The sequence below is a fragment of the Danio rerio genome, chromosome 11, assembly GCF_052040795.2.
Source record: "Danio rerio strain M-AB ecotype USA chromosome 11, GRCz13ab, whole genome shotgun sequence".
Classification (NCBI taxonomy): domain Eukaryota; kingdom Metazoa; phylum Chordata; class Actinopteri; order Cypriniformes; family Danionidae; genus Danio; species Danio rerio.
The window spans coordinates 27,356,729-27,379,433 of record NC_141031.1 but is presented as its reverse complement, the minus strand read 5'-3'; the positions used below and the strand labels follow the sequence as shown (position 1 = coordinate 27,379,433).

General features: G+C 35.0%; 2 protein-coding genes across 7 annotated transcripts; both read right to left on the bottom strand.

The window, feature by feature from the left end:
• Positions 1–1,711: 1,711 nt before the first annotated feature.
• On the bottom strand, positions 1,712–8,739 carry lmod1b (leiomodin 1b (smooth muscle)). Its single transcript, XM_087273738.1, has 4 exons — positions 8,271–8,739; positions 5,382–7,100; positions 3,409–3,568; positions 1,712–3,348 (listed from the first exon to the last, which is right to left on the bottom strand). Exons 1-3 carry the CDS (start codon positions 8,538–8,540, stop codon positions 3,542–3,544), a joined length of 2,016 nt encoding a protein of 671 aa, XP_087129864.1. The 5' UTR covers positions 8,541–8,739; the 3' UTR covers positions 1,712–3,348; positions 3,409–3,541.
• A 593-nt stretch (positions 8,740–9,332) lies between these two features.
• Positions 9,333–20,530, bottom strand: shisa4 (shisa family member 4). 6 transcript variants are annotated; one of them, XM_087272377.1, is made up of 6 exons: positions 20,119–20,530; positions 17,636–17,813; positions 17,306–17,442; positions 16,435–16,602; positions 11,953–14,716; positions 9,333–10,386 (listed from the first exon to the last, which is right to left on the bottom strand). In XM_087272377.1, the coding sequence occupies exons 1-5, from the start codon at positions 20,174–20,176 to the stop codon at positions 14,676–14,678; spliced, it is 582 nt and encodes a 193-aa protein (XP_087128503.1). In that variant the 5' UTR covers positions 20,177–20,530; the 3' UTR covers positions 9,333–10,386; positions 11,953–14,675.
• Between the last annotated feature and the right edge of the window lie 2,175 nt (positions 20,531–22,705).

The following is a 22,705-nucleotide window of genomic DNA, read 5'->3' as shown; positions in this document are numbered from 1 at the left end:
CCTTGCTCTGAGTCCGACAGGCTGTTGGCTGTGTTTCCATTATTAGGAAGAGGGAAGGAATGATACGCAGACTGAGCCTGCATCGAGAAATGACCAAATATAGACATTTCAGCAGTGCTGAGGGTTAGTCCTGGCAATCAAAATATAAACTAGCTCGCTTTCAATCCAATCAACCTCCAGAGTTTGAAGGAGAAGTCATTTCTGAAAGAAAAAGTAGAAAGACCCCAGAGCAATTACTTCTAATCTATGCATTGAAAGAAGCATCTGTCATTCATCCCAAGAACATAATTCTACAATAAGACTTTGAAATTTGCGACCTGAAACCCGGTTCATTTATTATCTTACGTAACAAATGGTGGGCTCTTTTGTTACCCATGTTGTTCGTTTACTTTGGCTGTCCACCATAAGCTTCATGTATAGTTCTTTATTCTAGCAGTGACCAAATGAGCTAAGCAGAATTTCGTGACATTTCCAGGAATGCATTAGATCACTGGCTTTTTTATGCCTTTATTTATGCCTCTTGTATGAAGGGTATTCCGAATTCACTATAATCATCCATACAACCGTTGGTTGTTGAATCTGATTGGCTGATAATCGTGCAATATTCTGCAATAACAGCACTCGTACAGCCTCTTTACCCTTGTGTATTACTCCGTCCACATAGAGTGCCTAGCAAAGAAATAAACCTACTACAGTTTGACAAATATTGCTGCTGTCGGACAACATAATGTACTTTTGAGGCTTTTTTAGGCGAGAATGTAGTTGTTTGGATTGCAACTGGTACATAATAATATAATTTATCCTGTCTATGGTTATGAACTCGAAAGAACGCATGGCATATTTATGTTTTGATAAAATTACTTAGGCTGAGGTAAATTTAAAAGATGCTTAGTATTTTGTAGTTTTATACTATGTCACTTACTATACTCCAGGTTCTGTGACTAATATTCATAAAGATAACCAATTGAAGATGTTTGTTCATAATTTACACATCCTTTCACACTTTAAAAATAGTTGATTCCTTATTTTCTTTGTTGCTGAATCAAATGAACTTTACAAGTCAGTTCAACTGATACTTTTTAACAGTGCAAAAAGGTTTTGGGTTTTTGTAACCCAACATTGGGTAAAATATGGACAGCATTGTTGTTGTTTTTTCAATTAAACTTACACTTTTATTCTCAGCAGTTGGATTTTTCCATATTTTACCCATGTGTTGACAACCCCAAATTGTTATACCTTATTTTGAGGACTATATAATAACATAAAATTAACATAATCAATTGAAATCATGTTTTGAACATAGAAAAACTCAATATTTTCAGATCTGTGGGATGTTCCAGCCTGATCTCACGAGAAAACTTAAGCATTTTACATTTTGTCAGTTTAGTGGCTAATTTGTAGAGTGCAGTCATACAAGAATATTCAATTTTAAAAAGGAGGCACCTAACCCCACCCCTAAACCCAACCGTCATTGGTCCAATGGAGAAATGATCGTGCCCAACTGAGTTTGGTTTCTCTCGAGGTTTTTTTTCTTCACTTTCGCCAATTGGTGAAGTTTTTTCCTCGCCGCTGTCGCCACTAGCTTCCATGATTCGGGATCTGTAGATCTGCGCATCGATGGATTTGCTCTTCAGTGTTTGGACTCTCCGTAGTGATTATTAAACCACACTGAACTGAGCTAAACTGAACAGAACTTAGACTCTGAAAACTGTTTCAATTTACTATGATGTTTTATGTGAAGCTACTTTGACTCAATCTACATTGTAAAAGCGCTATACAAATAAAGGTGAATTGAATTGAATTGGGTGCTGAGCATATCGTACTAATTTGTACAAATTAGATTGTACGAATTCATACGAATTAGCCACTAAATTAAAATTTGCTGTGAAATTGCGTTAAATATTCTAACAATTACGGCCACCACCATGGTTAGCTTCTACTAGGACATAATATTGCACATATAGAGACATTAACAAAGAAAACATTATTAAAAGAGACACAAAAATTATTCTGACAATGACCTGGAAGTAATAAAATAAAATCACACAACCCGGATGTCTTTCTTGGACCAATAACATCTTTAACAAGATACATCCAAAAACACTTTGTTTTCTAAATAAAACAAATGGAATTACTCCATCAATTCTCCCAGCTGAAACCTGAAAAAAGAACAGTGAATTCATGTTCAATATCCTGCATCCTGCATTCTTAAGAAACTGAGATTGTTTTGTACAAGCATAAAAAATATACGCAACTGGTTTCAAAGCATGTGAGGCACATGCAAATATTTGTGCTGACATTGCTTCCACTCCCAAAGTAAAAACTGTTTTGATATAATTTCATAAATTACAAATGCATGATATTTAATCACAATTGGTAGCGATTAACATGTATATACTCAATGAATTACATAAAAGCTTAACGAGGAAATCAGATCAAAATAAATACTGTATGTGTTCGAAGTCATATTCACATAGATCTGATCATCCATCCCTTTCTGTAATCCTGTTCTCTTTCACTCACTCATTCAAAGTAGAGTGTATTGGAAACAACACCTTTGTTTATGTGATTTCTGATTCAAATCATTTTTCCCTGATCAGCAAGAGCTTTTATTCAGATATAACTTAAATACTACACTGTAAAAGTAATATGTTATTTACCAGGCTTTTTTTTTCAGGTATTTTGCGATTCACAAGATTTTCCTGTTTATGATTATCAATTGCATTATGGGACTGTTGATCTCTGCAGTCAACTTTTGATGTTGAAAATAATTCAACACTGCAGTTAACAATGCGACTTTCATTGACATTTTAGTAGTTGTAAGAAATAAAATAGAGAGAAATATGTACGTAAAATAGCAAAAAAGTACTCACAGTTTATTACCAGGTTATTATACCATCATTTACAACATCAACCCAGACAATATGTTACTATAAACTTTTATAAATGGCAATAAAAGTCACTTTTCAAAAACATTTTAACATCAAAAGTTGTTGGAAGTTACAGATCCCATAATGAAATACAAAATCATGTTACCTGTTAATTCACTGATATTTTTAATAATGTAGGATAACATCCAGCTGTTTAATTCAGATGCCATTCTAATTCAGACACAAACATCCACACACACACTGTACCAAACACACATTCATAAATCTATTATTAGAAATTATTCATTTAGTGCAAATGACAAGCAAGGCCTCACGTCTGCAGTCCCATAGGCCATCGGATCCTCTGAGCACCCATGACTGCACCACACTTTCATGTCTTCCTATCGTCCAGTGTATTTGTACAAAGACTCTTGGCCAGAAGCTGTGAATATCCCCATATATATATATATATATATATATATATATATATATATATATATATATATATATATATATATATATATATATATATATATACCAGTCTTTGCCTGTCCTCTTAACTGTAGTAAGACTCTGTATGGAAGATTCTGAGCAATGATCTTCTCAAGGTCTGTGAGATGTCTGTCCTTTCATTCCTGGCTTTTTCTTTATCCACATCTATCTCTTTGCACTTACTGCAAAAGCTTTGGTACTGCAACCTGTGAAAAAAAAAATTATATTGAGCATTTTCTCAGGGTAAAGTGAAAAAGGAAATATATACCTCAAGAACTCAAGGAACCGCTTGACATTTGTTAGTTTCTCTGGATTTACTATCAATAATGGGTTTGAATAAAAGGTCAATTTATTCTTTGAACTATTGTAAACTGATGCCATTAGTTTAATTTAGATTACATTTAAAATAAACGTGTTTGTGATTTCTTTTTGTGCATAAAATAAATGTTTTTTTGGACATGTTTACATAATATTTCAACAACAAAATAAAATGTTTCAAAAGTAAATAAAAAACTTCGAAAGTGTTAAAGATAAAAATTTTGGTGGAATAACGCTGATTTTCTGTTACAAATTATATTGTTCAGCATTCTCTGACCAACTATAATTTTAATGAAAGCAAAGCACATTTCTAATGTTTATTTAAAATTTGGATGATTTTTTTTATCTGCAAAATAAGTTTATTCTAATGTATCTGAAGTACAAAAAAACATGAAATTTGAAATGTTATGTGTTGTACTGTTCATCAACTACAATCTACAGTACACAATAAAAACAGTTTTAGCAACAATATAATAATTGTATACACTTTAATTAAGAAATGTTATAAACTGAATAACATAAATTATACCAGATTTAATTATACTACATTAAACGATAACCTTTAACTAATACACAATGTATAAAAAGTTTTTTTTTGTATGTTTATTTAATATCTAGTGTAGTTTTTAAATTCCATAAATACAGTGGTGGAAAAAAGTGAAAAACTACATAGCCCTGTGTGAAAAAAATGTTTTTAAACACTGGTAAAACAACTTAACTCTGATTATCTAACATGTTTGCAATTAAGAAATCACTTAAATAATATCTGCGTGAAGTAGACCAAAAGATCCTCAAAAGCTAGTCATCATGCCAAGATCCAAAGAAATAAAAAAAAAAAAAAAAAAACAAATGCGAAAGAAAAGAACTGACATCCACCTATCTGGAACTGCAGCAGAATACACCATGATCTATGATGTACAATGTTATCTACACAGCCATTATCTACAAATGGCAAAAACATGGAACAGTGAAGAACATTCTTTGGAGTGGCTGGCTGACCAACATTACCCCAGGAGCACACAGACATCTCAAACAGGATGTCACAAAAGACCCCACAACAACATCCAAAGAACTACAAGCCTCTTCTGCCTCAGTTTTGATGAGTGTTCATGACTCCACCATAAGAAAAAGACAGGGCAAAAAGGGTTTGCATGGCAGATTCCAAGACGAACCACACTGCTGAGCAAAGAGGCCAGATAGGCTCATCTTAGTTTTGCCAGAAAAAATCTTGTTGATCTTGATTATGACTTTTGGGGAAATGCTCTGTGGAGTGATGAAACAAAAGTTGAACTTTTTTGAAAGGTGTGTGTCCCATTATATGTGGCATAAAAGTAACACTGCAAGAACACTAAATGAGGCCTTTGGAGAGGCCTAGTTAAAGTCCTAACCTGAATCCAAATTAGATGCTGTGTCATGACCTTAAAAACAGTTCATGCTCAAAAGCTCTCATGTGTGCCTTAATTACAACAACTGTGCAAAGAGGAGTGGGCCAAAATTCCCCACAGTGCTGTAACAGACTTATTGCAAGTTATTGAAAATGCTTGACTGCAGTTGCTGCTGATAAAGGGTGACCCAACAAGGAATTTTGGTTTTCCGTAATAATGAAAACCTACATTTCAAAACTGTTTTGTGATTACCTTTGTGTTATCTTTGACTAAAATAAAAATAGCTATCATTAGATATTTAATTTCCATTTCCTACCTTTTTGAGCTGCTTAACATTGCTGTTCCTAATGGAAGCTAGAAGTTGGTCCCGTGTGTTTTGAGCTGCTCCTCTTCCTCCACTCCTGTCGTCCAGCTTCCTCTGAGACACAGGCGTTAAGGAGTTCTTCAGAAAGTCTCCGTCCAGCATTGGTGGTGGAGGTGGCGGTGGTCCTCCAGGTGGTGGTGGAGGAGGTGGTGGTCCACCAACAAGCCCACTTACCCTTTTCTTATGAGTCAACTTGGGTGACGGAGCAGGTGACGGTATGGGTGAAGGTATTGGTGATGCTCTGGGGGAGCCTTTACCAAAGCTGGGTTTTGGAACTCCTAATGAATCTTTCTTGTCTCCAGCTCCTTGTGCTTGAGCTTGCTTCTGCTCCTGGAGCCGTTTTTGCCGCTGACGGTCCATATTCCGACTAAGAATATTGGTCATGGTCATACGAGGTCCAGCTAACTCAAAGTGATAACCTAGTTTTAGTAGAGTGGTATTTTCTTTCAAAATTTTGGTCATCTCCATCTCAGATTTTCCTCCGATAATGTGTCGCTGGTTGTGGAAACGTAGCTCAGTGAGTGTGGAGTTGTGTTGAAGGGCTTGAATCAGAGACATGATGCCTTTGCTAGTAAGAAGATTGGAGTCCAGATTGATGCTAGTGATGCTTTTGTTGTTGCGTAAGGTGTCAGCAATAGCGTAAGCCACATGGTCATCAGCGCGACAGTTTGCCAAAGAAAATGCTTTGATGTGCGTGTTGTTTTTCAATGCCTCAGAGAACTGAATAAGAGTTTTGGTTTTTATGACCTCAGAATTGTTCACGTTGAGATCAGTCATGCCTGGGTCATTGCGACGAACTTTTTCCAGATCTTCATCAAACATGCTGGCTGACTCGTCATCTTCTTCCTCCTCTTTGGTCTTACCTTTCAAAATAGTGTCCGAGACACAGTTTTCAATTTTCTCTTCTTTTGGTTTATGAACTTCATTTACATTTTCATTGTGTTTCTGAACATCCCCTCTTCCTTTGTCACTTGATTTTGCATTGCATTCCTGAAGCCTTTTTACATTTTCAGATTCTTTCTCTTTATTTTCAGACAATGCAGTAGTCTCTTTTACCTTTTCGCTTGACCTTATTTGTTTTTCATCCCTGTGCTTATTCTCTTCTTTCGTCTTGTCTTCATGAACCTGATTTTGATTCTCCTCTAACCTGGATAAATAGCCTTTACTCTTAGTCTCCTCTCTCTTTCTAATCTCTTCCTTTTTCTCCCGTTCCTTCTCCTCTTTCTCTTGTATCCTAGAAATCATCTCCTTTGCTCTACTTTCTCCAGATTCCCTCTTCCCTCTGTCTTCTTTTTTATTTTTCTCTTTACTATCCTCCTTTTTCTCTTGAAGCTTGGAAATTAATTCTTTGGTTTTGCTGCTGCTACTTTCTCTCATCTCTCTTCTGTCTCTTAATCTACTCCCATCGTTTTGGTCCTTTGTGTCATTTTTTTTCTCAATCTCCTCGTCTCTCTTGGAAACAGCAGATGGGCCGAATTTTTCATCTCTGGTGCCTTCTGTGACTCTGCGGGTCCTGTCCTCCAATCTACCATCACGTTTAGGGAAGGAAGAGGTGGAGGACGTCCTCTGAAGTCCTCCATCTCTGCTGTCAGATGCAGAGATATTTTTCTCTTGGCTCAGGCCCATCTTACGCAGATACTCTTGCTTCCGGCTCTCCTTCTTCGGCTCTACCTGGGGATCAAACATGTTTGAATTATGGAGAAACTGGGTAACAACTACTAATATTTTATTAATATTTTGAAGAGCAAAAAAAAAAAACATATAAATGACTTGATAATGATAACAGGTATAGTCCATTTAAAAATGAAACCTTGCTGTTATTTTAGTTACTTAAGTCAACCAGGATTTGGGTGACTTTTTCAGCTGAATAATAAAGAGCACTTTTAGCTGAAACCTTGGTTTTTAGTGATTCATAAAATGTAATTAAATTAAGCACATACAAGTGAAACAAAACTAATATCTGTGGCTCTTGATGACACACTCAAGGGTAAAATACTGAATGTTATTTACAAAATGAATGCCTTTAATTGATCCACAAACAGATTTGGCAGGCGGTTTAGAATGCATTCATGACATTCTAGGATACACACAGCAAGTCTTTTGCTTCATAATGTATTACCAGAAACCACGGTATATATGCCTGTGTATTTTTTTACTCTTTAAAGTTTTGGCAGCCATTGGCATGAATCTTATGAATCATCAAGAACCAGTTTCAGCCAAATATCTTCTTTAATGGTCTACTGAAGAAGAAGAAGACGAAGAAGAAGAAAGACATGGCCTGGGTAAATTAACTGCAAGTTTTCATTTCGGGTGAGTGATTCCTTTTAAAATTACAACTAATGCTATTGCTTTGAGACTGAAACAAAAGCTGTGCTGCATGCACATGGGATGTTTACACTATAGTGGTTGTTTCAAAGTGAAGATGTAAACTTGCACAGTGGCTGAGTGTTTGATTTGTGAGACACACTGTTTTGCACTGGAAAGCTCCAGCCTTGGCAGACTTATCCTTAAAAGGCAGTGAGCAAAGGAGCAATTAACCCAAGAACTTCATCTGGGCCAACTGCAGTTTCCATTAGAAATAATTTAAGAACAATTTACCCAGCTTTTATTATATAGACAACATTTAAAACCAAAACATTTACATCTTTACTTTATCAACAAAGCACAAACATGTAAATGATATAAAAGCTATATTTACTTGCCACAGGAGTAATAAAATAGGACTTTTATATGCTACCCTAAAAGTTTACTTTTAATTTGGATTTAAGTATGTAATTTCAAGTTGAGGAATTCATATTTACATTCTACAACACAGACCGACCTGTGATGGAATATATTTACCTCAGTTGTCAGGTTTCTCTGGAAGCGGGATTTGAAGTCGTCGGTCTGGCTGCTCAGTTGCGATTCCTTTCTAACCGGAGCGCTTGGTTTTAAATCCGTTTGGTCCACAACGATAATTTCACTCGGATCTGGATCGGGAACAACCGACACCTCTTTCTCCAACTCTTCCATTTCTGCAGTCGACAGGTTTGACAGTAAACTGTCGAGTTCCGGGTCCTCACTCACCTGTCTGCCGGTTTTAGTGAGTCCCTTCACTTTCCTCCTTGACATGGTCGCTGTCAGTATTAACGCAGATTTCAGAAGAATATGCTGAAGATAACGTTATCCGTGCGTTTTTGACTTACTTTACCAGTCAAATGTGAATAAAATAGAAATAGTAGATGGAGGACAAAAAGGAGTCAAATTGAAGCCTTTCTGGATGTTGAAAGAAACTCGAGGAGCAGGGCGAGACGCGATGGACTATTAGCCCTGGTTTGTGGTGCTCGGACATTCCTTGAAATCCATCGCGAGCTCATGCCCATATTTAGATGGGGGTACATAGTCCTTTAAAGGCAATTGGGAAGGCTATGGTTTAGTAAAACTCAAAAGCATCCGAAACATACTTCCTGGTCACTGAACAAATCAGGATTCCTGGAGTACTGACAATATTTTTCCAGGGTTATAGAAATAGATTAGATACTATAATAGGCTGCTCTGCTATTCAAGGAATCAGTTTACTGTGGTGCAGAAGATTTGTAGACTATTCATAAATTTGAAATGATATTGGGTTATGTTTGTAAATTAGAAGCAAACTGTGGGCCAAATTGTCTTTTATTATATACATATTATATACTGCCATCTAAAATGTAAACCACTTAAGTAATTATTCAATGTCAAGCATTAATTGTGAAAGCTAACATTAACTGCTAAAAAAGCAACTCCAACACTTTAAAATAAAAACTGTCTTGGTAAAACAATAGACCAAAATTAACTAAATAAATAAAGAAACTAAACAAAATAAAATAAAATATATAGACCAAATATGTTTGCTTGTCGTTCCTAGCAATAATCAGAGACTGCATGCAAAGTCAAAACTTTTTTTATTGTAAAAAGAGAATTACGCAATACTCCTTTTCCAGTCTGTTCAATTAGTGCTCTTTTATAGGATTGATTAGTGCAAGTTCAAACACTAGTAGCCTATTAATTCCCTTTTTTCCTCTTGAAATACATGTTAATATTCCACATTGTAAAAATTCCTCTTTGTTTGTACTTCACATTTCAAAGTGACAAAACTGTATCATATGCTGTATATAGCAAAAAACAACACTGTTAATTTTACATTCATTTAAATAACTAGCAGGTTATTTAAACAGTGGACAAAGCATCACAACTAATGTGAAATGAAGAGGAAGCACAAATCATTTAAAATCAAAACAAATTGCACCTCATATGTACCTGATGAATCATTTTGAACAAAATTTTTCTAATGAGATAGTTTCTAATTCTTTTTAAATACATTCTAACTGACCACTGGACGAAATGTAATTGATGATAAACTTTGAAAATAAGGCAGAGACAATACAATGATGCTTGTGTTAATTGAAAAACACTAAATTTGGCAGGCAATAAAAGTGCCATCTTAAGTCGCATAACAATAAAAAATTGTAACAGGAAAATGTTCCTTGCAAAATTCCCAATTAAGGTACTCGACTTTAATTACTGTATTTCAACTGCAAAAACATGTTGTGTGCTGGTAAATTACCACACATTTGTAGTTTAAATAGACAAAGAAAAGTGCCAGATTTTTGTTTTTGTCTTGAAGTTAAAGATTTGACTCACGTTTGTAGATTTAACTCCAAAAATGTAATTTGCTTTTCATTTACTCACTTTCAGGTCATCTGTGATTACATTCTCTTCAAAAGAACATTTGGTTATGGTGGCCGAGAGAGCTTAACATGCTGCAATTTAATAAAATGTGCAATTACAAAAAAAAAAAAAAAAAAACGCCAGCAAATTGAGACAAGATCTTTATCTGTTTGACAGCACACAAGCTGCAATGCTGCATTTGCTTACAACGCAAACAAATTAATGAAACACACTGTATTTTCTCACAATGCAAACAATTTATGATATCGCGCTGCCAGGGGCGCCTCCAAGGGGTGGCCACGGCCACCCCTCGGTAAACTCTGGCCACCCCTGTGGCCACCCCTTTGGCCACCCCAATATAATTTTGCGGTTGACATTATTGATTTAAATGAACTTATAAATTCCCAATATTTAGATAAATAAATAAATACATAAATAAATAAATAAATAAAATGCAGTCACTAAATTATTGTTGGTGTTACTGACGTAGCTCTCCCCCTCTGGTTCAATGCTGGTGAAAGCAAACTGACGCATGCGCGCGGAAAACCATTCCCGCGCGCCTCACGCACTCCTGTGTGAATCCCGGTTGGTTGTTTGCATGCACGCCGACATAATAGGCACCGCTCATGCGCCGTGAAACCGGAGTAACAGCCTTTTGTGCAGAAGTGTCGGCACGCAGCGAGTTTTGAAAGTCGTTTAAAGTTTATATAATATGATGATGATGATGATGATGATGATGATGTTACTTTCACTAAGCATGCCTTTAAAGCAGAAAGGAGGGATAATGAGTCAGGGAGGTAAGACTTCATAACATGATTTCTCAGCCATGATCTGGTCTAAGACCACAGATAATTCTATAATACATTTTTTGTATTCTTTAGAATTGTCATAATTAATTTTCATGCAAAAGGTTTCTTAAGTGATGTTGGCATGTCACTCCAGTTGTTGTTTTCCAGTAATATTTAGGAATGATTTCTGTTATTTATTTAGAATAATAATTGTATATTAATATTAATTGTATTTATTTAGAATTAATATAAATAAATTGTTATATTTATTGAATAACAAATCTAACAATTCAAGAGAGGTGGGGGGTGTATAGGGTGGTTCGCCCAGGGTGTCATTTAAACTAGAACCACCACTACACTCCCCGATCGTCCTTGACAGCACCCACACACCTTCAATAGACAGCAATGGCTATTTAATATTTACCTTAAGCTACAGTATATCAATAGAAGAAGCTGCATTAATAAAATGGTTCAAAAAGCAATATGGATAAATAATATTATTAGGTATAGTGAGTGTGTATAGTAATGTCTTTTGTTCAGTTTGTTCATTTGTTTGGGTAATTAATAAACTCATTATTCTTTCATTCATTTTCTTTTCGGCTTAGTCCCTTTATTAATCCAGGGTCACCACAGCAGAATGAACCGCCAACTTATCCAGCACATTTTTACACAGCGGATGCCCTTCCAGCTGCAACCCATCACTGGGAATAATAAACTCATTAATCTCCATTAATTTTAGACATGGCATATCTCGTATGATGTACAATAAAGGCACGTAAAAAAATAAGTTATTTATACAGTATATGAAAAGTGTTTTTAAACTAAACATAGATTTTTATTTGGTTTGCACATGTACTTGCTGAATTATTTCAAAGAATAAATTGCAATATTTCAAGTAGAATTAATTAAATGAATAAAACTACATTATTTCATTTACCAGAAACAAAAATATAACATTACACTGAATTCATTATTTTTTTTGTGTGCCACCCCAAGATTTGGTGCGGCCTCTTCTGGCCACCCCTAAGAAAATTTTCTGGGGGCGCCACTGCGCGCTGCATTTTCTCACAACATCTTAAAATAGGATGGAACATAGCGAAAATAATTCAAGGGGACCCAAAAAGGGTGACAGACCTGGCTATTTAGGTTATGTGCTGTGTCCCAATTCGCCTTAATAGTATTTGAAAATAGAATTAGTGTGTCCCAAATCGTAGTATGTTGAAAAGAGTATGCCAAAGGTACCAGGGTGGTTTAATATTTCTGGTAAAAATTTGAAGTGAAGAAGCTTTCATACTCTAACCGCTGATATTGCCCACAGTACATTAGAACTACAAACGTGGGTGAAAAGTGTAAAAAAACTGCAAACATGATGGATGCGCGAAAACCAACCAAGTAGAGAAATCAAATGGAGAAGCTTCGGTAAAGATGTTTGTATGACTGTTTATTAATATTTAGCCCACTGGAAAATATCTAAATCACATTTTCTGTGTTATATTTCATCTGCAACAACAATACTGAACTTATATAAAGACGTGTACTTTGAACATTAACGTCTGAATGCAGAATTATCCAAAGACCTGAGGAGATTTCTCTGCTTCTCCAATATGGAAGGAAATTAAGTATGACAGAAATTTTGATGATGTGTGGATGAATGATAGGGCTCGTAACTAAGCAACATAACTATCTGTTAACAAGGAAGTAATATGTCCCAAAGCTTGCATACTCTTCTGTCACACACTCAAAAGTATATACTCACCTTTCAAAGATCAACTACAACTTCACTAAGCAATAAGCTTTGTCTCATTTTAGAGGCTGCACTTCAAAAGTGAGTCCTTCGAAGTCCACACAGGCTGAACCGAACGTTTTGAAATGAGATGATCTAGCTACAGAGGACAGATCTCGTCACCAGGCAACCATAACAGCTGCTGTCAATAAGCGCTGATAACATTTGTAATGACGTTTTTTCAAAGTGATTTCAAAACTTATTTTAAGTGATCTGAAAGCTAAACAAGGTATGCAGTAGCTAGAAATATATATTCTTTGATGCATACATGTACACATAAAAATGTAAACTGTCTATAAAATCGCTCTTTAGTAAGACATGTCATACTCATTTTGTTTCTAAACATGTGTTTAGATTTCCAGGTAAAATAAACTTAATTCACACATTTAAACCGGAGTTTTCTTTTAAAAATATTCTGCCATTATCATTATCCTTTTTGGGTCCCCTTGAAACATTTCTGCTGAGTTTAGTTCTTTTTGAAATTGTTGTGAGAAAATGCAGCACGTTTTTGTAATTTGTTTATGTTGTGGGGATTTGCAGCATGTGTGCTGTTAAATGGCTTAAGATCTTTTCTTCATTTGCTGGCGTTTTTTTTTAATTGCATGTTTTCTTAAATTGCAGCATGTTAAGCTCTCTCAGTGACCATTCATTCATTTATTCATTAATTTTCTTGTTGGCTTAGTCCCTTTATTAATCCGGAAACGCCACAACGGAATGAATCGCCAACTTATCCAGCACGTTTTTACGCAGCAGATGCCCTTTCAGCAGCAACCCATCTCTGGGAAACCTCGGTGACCATATTAAATAAAATAAATACCTAAAACTAGGCATTAGTAATTTATAAAATGCAAGTCAAAATCTTCCGGCATTTAAAGAGTAAAAAAGTATACATTGGAAAAACTAAATTGAATGGCTTTTTGACTCTCAAAAAAGCTGATATAGCTGTTGACTTGCAATTTTTGAGCCACTAAATGCCTCAATTTCAGCTTAAAATCTTCTGGAAAATGCTTGAGTATTTAACTTTTTAAAGTAAACCAATGAAACAGCAAATTTTCATTTTTGGGTGAAATATGATGACAAATATGCGGAAACTAACATAGCTTAAAGGGACTTAAATGACACTGTTTTTAAAAAGTAACAATATACTATAAATTAATGTTTTATGGATTGAAAACAATCTTTTTGAAATGAATAAGAACAGATAGACAGCTAACAGGATGCAAACATTACAGTGATCTCCTCGATAGCTATAGGTAGCTTGAGTTACAATTAAAGACATGCAGATCTAACGAATGTTAACATCACGGCTTAAATTGAAGCCTGATCTAACGACGGATGACAAACTGCAAACGCACACAATGACGTTTCAGTTGGTTGTGAAGATGCTATGCGACACTAACATTTCTTATATACTCTCTTATTTACATACTGCATGTAAACTGTCTATAAAATACCTGTCTCATGTCAGCATGTCTGTAAAACATCTGAAGCCTACGGATGTTTATGATGCACATGACATGCAGAAATAAATGCATTTCGAAGAAACGAGCAGGGAGAGACAGCTAAGCATGTCTATTGCAGCTTAAAGTGCGAATGACAAATGCTTCTTATTTGGTTGAACAGAAAACAACATCCTGGGCGAGTCAAAACTGTCAGCAATTCTCTTCTGCAGGACAGCCATATCTAATGGACCATTTGTTGGAGAGTTTGACAAAAGCATAATGGCACATCTATAGCAGTCTTTTGAGTGTGTGAGTTGCTGGGTTTAAGTGGAAGGAGACATCAAACAAGAAAATACTCCAACGTGTGAGGCGATTCCGAGGTCAGTTCATGCTTCACTCCACAAATTAATTTAAATTAAGAAATAAATAACATAACTCAACTTTTTTATACGGATTCTCATACAAGGGATTCCAAACAAGCATGGGGCCTCTTCATTACCCATTGTACAGGTTATCTTCTCCTCGCAGAGGGAGGGCTTCAGCTCTTTCAGTGCCCAGGGTACTGGGGAGGAGAGTACGGTGGAGGAGCTGGAAACAACCATGACACAGCTTAGGAAATGCATTACAGTGTTGACAAGTAGTGCAATATTGATATTCAGGGATTGACAAAGTGTTATGTGTGTGCAATTTGAAAGCATTGTTTTAGGGTTTATACACTTTTAAAAGGACATTCACAAAGTTTTCTTTTCATTTCTTTCCATTCATGCAAATGTGAATATGGGAAACAGGAAAAACACAGGCTTAAGTGAGTTTTATAAATGCCCCCAATGTCACAAGTAAACAATTTAACCAACTTAACACCACTGACATATTAGCAATAGCTTTAACTGATATTACAAACCAGTGGTTCATTTAAATATATGTATATAAGTATAATGTTATTGTTCTTCTCTGGGTATAAAATTGAAATATATAACTATATAAAAACCATAAAAATCTGTACACAATATAGTATGCTAGACAATACAAACACAATCAGTCAGAGAGAAAGTATATAATGTTGGTGTTTTAAAGGTAAAAAAATAAGTGATTTTGAACATTAAGCTGCTTTTCCACTATAGTGGCAGGGCTCAACAATAAGGACTGCCCGATGGCCCGGGGCCAGCGTGTGAGATGCTCGGGACAGTAGACAGGATCCTTACTGGCTCGATCGGGCCACAAATGCCCTGTCATTAAAGTTTCATTTGCCTGTGACTATTTGTGAAACGCATGCAAATACAGTCAGAATAGAGAAACTGTTTGTGTTTTTAAGCCTTTAAATGCTACCTTCTCGGTTCCTCTTATCTGATTGGATGTTGTGAGCATGCTATTTTTTTCCGTAACAACCTTTACAGCTAAGAGACAGCAACATGGCGGCAACATCAAGGGATGATGCTAGAGGAAAACATTTGTCTCTAACGTCTTGGAAGCAGACATTTACGAGGGTACACCACGACAAAAAAAAAAAAAAAAATGAAGTGATGTTTTGTACAGTTTGCCGTTAGTTTGGCAGGTCAGTCATCCTTTGTTTTGCAATAAAATACCAGCACATTTTGCTATTTTTGTACTTTAAAAAATATTTTATAGTTTTATAGTATATTTTAAATATTAAATATCTAGATTTACAAACATTTTGACCCTTTTTTTTATTTGTGGCTAAGAAATAGCTATTAACTCTTTTTGGTGGGGCCAGTGGCAATATTGGCAGGGCAAGTAAAAACCTGAACCACTGGTCCAATCGGGCCAGTAGAAAAAAATCCTTAGCGTTGAACCCTGAGTGGTAAACAGTTTTCATTGATACAGTTTTATATTCCATGGTAGTGCTGATAATGGAATGTAATACAAATGTGCCAGTCTTTGCTTTGGTAAGCATGTGTAATGTAAACAGGGATATTGACTATTATCATATGATCTTTCAGTTTTTGGGACTCTTTTTCTTTTATCTTTATATTTATTTGTTGAACAACAAAAGTTTTATTAATTATTAGCATGTGTCTGCCTATGGAGAAACAGGCAGCCAGGCAATAGAGTGACAATGTTATGCGCACCGCTACCAGTCCAGCATGGTTTTGCACAGTTGTCTAGAGTGCCATGCTGTGCTACACCAGGCTTGCAGAGGAAATAGAACTGAAACCGTACCTGAATGTTCTTAGGATGGTTTGACACAACAGAGTAAAAGCGGCTTAATTCTGTGTTATATTATTGCAACTGCGTTTTTTTAAGTCCACTACAGTGTGTGATCTCTGGTATCTAGGCCATCTGCGTACCTGCTTGACTGAATCCTGGATCAGGAGGATGAGGAGGGTAAGGACCCTGGGGCATCATCGGATACTGAGGCACCATTGGATATCCAGGATATTCCGGATGACCAATTGGTTTACCATAAGCGTCATACATGTGCTCCACTGGATAGCTGGCCATTGGAATGTGCTGGGCTGAAATCCAGACTCGTGTTAGTCTTTCATACATTTGTTTACAATAAGTGTTCAGTGAATAACATGGTTTCATTTACTACACACATATTGAAACGTGTGATGCTTGTGGTGTTTTCAGCATCTTAAATCTCTCTATGACATTAATAAGTGAGATGATCCAGAGATGATCAGAGACTCAATTCAGCAGCATGTTAACAATAAATTTGAGGGAAAAGGCCAATTTTAATTAAATTTAAATACGTTTTTACATTTTTAAAAAACTTTTTACATTTTATTTCAACGGTAAGGCGAGGGTAATTATTTAGGTAAGGAAGGGTCTGGAGCACTCAACCACCATACAAGGTGCATGGAAAAATCCAAATGCAAATATAGTAATAAAAATAGGCAACTCCAGCCACACTTAGAAAAATTTAATGAAATAAAAATTAATTATCCTTAATTACAAGTGTGGCTGGAGTTCCCTATTTTTACTAAATTAAATTCTGTATACAGAAAATTGAAACAATTTGGGAAGATCAGATGTATTCTACAGTTGTATATCATAATAACTGCAACAGCAAAACAAATTGCTACATTCACATGCTAAATATGACAAATATTCACAAGTCTCTGCAACAAAGCAGATTTAATCTATCTTATAATTGTAAACAATACTTACAATATTAAACTGGGCTTCAAAGAAACAAAAGTGATTAGTGTTTACCTTCATAAGGAGTTCTGCCCCGCTGCTGGCGTCGCTGGTAAAGATAACAACAGGAACACATGAAGCAACAGACCATAGTTGCAATTGCGGCCACAAAGAGCAGGATCGATGAAGCAATGCCAGCTATAGTGGATGGGCTGAGAGAGAGAAGCAGGACAAAAAATTAATTTCTCAATAATCTGACTACTCTGGCAGCAATTCATGACCTTCGCTATTAAGAATAAGCATTTCTTATCCAACAGTGGTATTTGCTCAGTACTATTTGGTGGCCTAATGTGAGGTAAATGAGCCTCTCAATTGCTCAATAATCTCTAAAAAAGAAAAGCATACCTGAGATGGAAGAGCATGCAGCGCTTCTGTCCCGCTTCTGTGATCATCTTGAAGCCATCGAGACAGCAGTAGCGGCGGTGACAGTTCCCACAGCAGAAGGTTATGAGTGGGCAGTCGAAGCCATTGTGCCAGGTTCCATTTTTGTCTACGTACCACAAGCAATCCTCATTTGCACTCACTGGAAGCCATAAAAACAAGTAGTAAAATATACTGTATATGGGTCAAAGATGAATATGAGTTTTTCTTTTTTTAATGCAGCTTCATTTTTTCTTGTACATTTTTTTTTACTTTATTTTTCCAGGATTTAAAGAAGATACCTAGTAAAATATAAATCATTGTAACAATTAGTCTATCAAAAATTGTTGTCGGTAGAGCAGGGTGATTGATCGAAAAGCAATCGAAATCGACATTCAGAACCTATAATCTAATTTTTCAAGGTAAATTTTTCAATTACTTTTTCCTAATGTGTGTGGAGTCACATGACCCCCTCTGTTAAGGCTGAATTACACTTATTATATTATGATTTATACTTATTATATTATTACACTTCTGCCAAGGGCACATAAACAGTCCGGCACCGCCTTTGCATACCCGCGCACCTCTCAAAAAAATGTACTAACATGTCACAATGACATGTAGCACAAGCTTTGTGATTAGTTGGTTTGGTAGAGGTGACGTCGGTAAGCGACACAGAGAGATGCATTTTAGGCAATGTGTGTTTGAATTTCAGTTGTTCAGCATGGATGTTCAATAAATAAGCATGGACAGCAGATATTGTGTATTTACTTCAACTGTTTTAAAATCAAGTAATCCACCCTACATTCAAGAATCTCTCACTTGTAACATGTGAGCATATTTACTGTCTGTAACTATGATGGCTGATACATAAAATAGATAAAATAATGTTCATTAATCGTAATTAAGTTAAAATGTTCAATTAATTGAGATTTTTTATTTTTTAATTAGTTTAATTATATATTAAAAGACTAAAATTGAAGGATGATAGTACTAGGCATGGGCCGGTATAAGATTGGTTGAGATTCCTCGTTAAGACGGTAACCTTGGATAAAAAATGTCACGGTTTTACGGTATTGTGATCACTGCTCTAAAATATATTCTCTTTAAATGTCTGGGTAAAAAACAAACACTTTTTCATCTTTGAACACAAATTTTTTTTTTTAAGAAACATTTATACAATTTTGGAACAATACACGTCATGTTAAATAATTCAAAAGAATCATCGACTTCTGCTGTCTTCATTTAGTTTTAAAAACACAGATTTCTTTACGATTTAAAACAGCATCTTTGGATATCTTTTCAACTAGAGATACTGTTGTCCTAAAAAACAAGAACTCTCACACATACCATAGGAAAGATATAGCAGAAAATGTCGGTGGTTTTAAAATCTTGACTTTTCCAAACTGTGGTACACCTATATAAACGATTATCATCCCATGCCTAGATACTGCAGTTCCAAAATACTATTTATTAATAATGGTAAATCTTTACACTTAGCCATTCTTCAAACCACTTGGTTTTATGCATTTGTCAGCAGTTTTTTATCTAAGTTTTTTATCGTTTTAAATATAATAAAAGTTAACATAACTTACAATAACCTTTGAGGAATTGCAACTTTTACTAATTTATCATGCATTAAAACACATAAAACATTATATGTAATTTCAAAATAAAGCACTTTACACGAAAACATTAATAATAATAATAATAATAATAATACATTTTATTTATAATCTGCTTTTCTCAGACCTAAAGTACCTACAAAACAATAAAAACAAAGCACAAAAAACAATAATGAATACAGTTAAAAAGTGAGAATAAAAAATATAACATTGTTAACATTAAATAGCATTAAATAACAATTAATAATATATTTTACAGCCATTATGTCCCAAATGAAACTAACGTTACTCTAAAGTGTACGTTAGTATAAATTACTTCTTAGTAGGATAAATATTCAGAACAGCCTAAATAGGAGGGAAAGTTAAATCCTATATCCCCAGGACTCTCTAACCAAACAATTACTACATTTCAGCAAGATAAGCCTTACTTAGTTATATTGATTTGTATTGATAAATCTTTTTTTTTTTTTTAAACACTGGTAACTTGCAGTTTTAGGTAGGTCAGTTAAATCACCTGCTTCAAGGTCCCAACTCTTGGATTAACTGTTAGCTTTCACTTAAGTTAGTGGGCACAGAGAACGACTAAGCTCAACAAAAAAGCAAAAAAGCAGAAGAAAACAAACGCAGCCTCACGTGAACTTGCAAATCTAAGCGGTTTGAGATGCTGCTATAGAAATTACAGATTCTGTGCTGTAGCCATTACGTAGCTACTTCAAAATTTAGGCATAAAAGCTATATATTAATTGTGTTGATGATAGTAACATTTACTTCTGAACAGAAACATGTTTACGAGTAAATATATGCGGCAATGAGGCCTATGAAGAAACTACAATATCGTCTTACCCTGCCAAGCCGAGAAAATGATACAGAGAACCGGTATAATGACAGCGTAGAAGGACATCCTGCTTCCAGAACACTTTCCGTTATTCCCGACAAAGATGGTTACATTTGCATTATTTGAAAGGCGCTTTAAATGATAAGATGAGCCACGTCTCGCAGTCAGACGGCTTCGTGATCAACATGCGATCTGTGGTGGATGACACGCCGCCCGTGACGCTACACGCCCGCACGCCGAATATGTAGTACCAGGCTTCTCGTAGATGGAGGAAATTAAAAGACGTTAATTTCCCCGAGACGAGGTGTAGTATAGGTGTATATTTACACGGAATAAACGAAGGTGTTGTTGGAAACTGGTGGCGGCTGTACCGGATTGTTGTGGAGCTAACGCTGATGCAGAAGACGCGCGAAATTCCACGAGGAAAAATGGAGCCCGTGGGCTTCTGTAGCAGCTCCTCTTCTGGAGAGAAAGGCATCCATTGACAGCATACTGGGAGACTGTGCTGTAAATTTTCTGAAAGAACATAATTATATTTCATGTTTGCCTCCTAAAATTAATAAATACGTTATTATGGTTAGTACAAGTTGTACATTCATGCATTTAATGATGTGTTAAAGGGACAGTTCACCCAAAAACTAAAATGCAATAATCATTTACTCACCATTCACTTGTCCAAAAGCAGTTTGAAGCAGTTCTTCTGTTGCACACAAATTACGATATTTTGAAGAAAGCTGAAAACTTGCAACCAATAACTACCATAGTATTTGATTCTCCTACTATGGATGTCAGTGCTTGCTGGTTAACATATTTTGTCAACTCAAACAGGCTTGGAACAATTTAAGGGCGAGTAAATGATGAAAATATTCATTTATTTGGTTGAAATATCCCTTTCAATTACTTAATATTGCCATTCCCATATAATTTTACATTTGTAAATCAATGTCATGTGTAGAGTAGCAACACCTGAATAGGTTAAACAAGAAAACATTGGTAACATTGTTACTTTGTGTATTTACAATATTAGTAACAATAAATTAATCCTAATTATGTTACTAACCCTGAACATTGCCCTAGTAAGTACATACAGTTAATATTACTTAGTATTTAAATGTATAATTACAGTGTAACAAGGACTATAACATAAAATGTAACTTTAAAGTAATCAAAACAGTCCCGAATATGTTTGAACAATTTGCTTAGCAATAGATCAAGCTCTGGTTAAATATATAATGTATACTAGATATATGGTTAAAGCTGGCTAACACTCATTGCATGCACTCCATATTACATATCAAATTCCAAAAATTAAGTGTGACCAGATTTGAATATGTTTTAGTTAGATTACTTATGATCTACACTCATGAATTATTGCTATTATCATCTTCTCTTCATATCCACTGATCTTTACCAATTGGATCAAATATATTTCAAAGACTACAGCTGCATAATTTCATATTCATGTTTATTAACGTTTGTTCAAGCAATGCATGGATTCTTTGTTGCTGTTGGGCCAAACCCATTGCATCTGAAATATATACTTAAGGTACACCTGGAATTTCAGTTGCCTGAAGTTCAACATATTTGCATATTCAGAGTTTTCTGATGACCATACAACATTGAGGTAAAAAAAAATAAAATAAAAAAAAAGATATCCTTATTTTAATTTTACATTGTAATAATTGAACTTTTTTCATCAACTTACAAACACGTTTGGGAAATACCAATGTAATGCAAGGTTTAATACACTTCATCTTGATAAAAACGGATTTAATGTTCCTTCTTTTTCAATTTTTTGTTTATCCAATATAGTGTACAGTGGAGAAAATTAGTATTAAACACGCCACCATTTTTCTCACAAAACATATTTCTAAAGGTGCTATTGACTTGAAATTTTCCCAGATATTGGTAACAACCAAAGAAATCCATATATGCAAAGAAAACAAATCTAATTAGTTTACAAATTAAGTTATTCCTAATAAAAGGAAATGACACTGAGAAAAAGTATTGAACACATGAAGAAAGTGAGGTGTAGAAATGCATAAAAAGCCCAGACAGCAGCTGAAATCATACAGTAGTTCTTCAGCAACTCTGCCCTTTATCATTGTAAATTAATATTAGGTGCTTGAGTCTAACATTTTTCATAGTTGTTTTGTTTTATTTTTGTGTTTGTATTGTTTGGGTTTTTAACCAAAATCAGGTTTAATTCCTTGTCAACAGCTCCTTTAGAAATATTATTAACAGGAAAAAATATCTATCTATAATATCTATAACTCTATTCAAATCCATATGATAAATAAGGTCAAAATTAATTGCTTATATTACCTAAAATGTGTAATCTAACACGTTTCTACAGTCACTAAGTACAATTATCATAATTTGAAGGTAGTAGTTTTAAATTGTATATTAATTCTAAGGGCAGTTACTAACATTTTTATCATTTTACAGTAAAAATACTGTCATACAGATGTCTTAAGTTTTCCAAAAACTAGATACAATTACAAATGAGACCTTACCAGGCCTTTTATTTGGAAAGTGTTCTCATACTACAGTGTTAATAAGTCTAGAATCACCACGATAACACTATGATTCTTC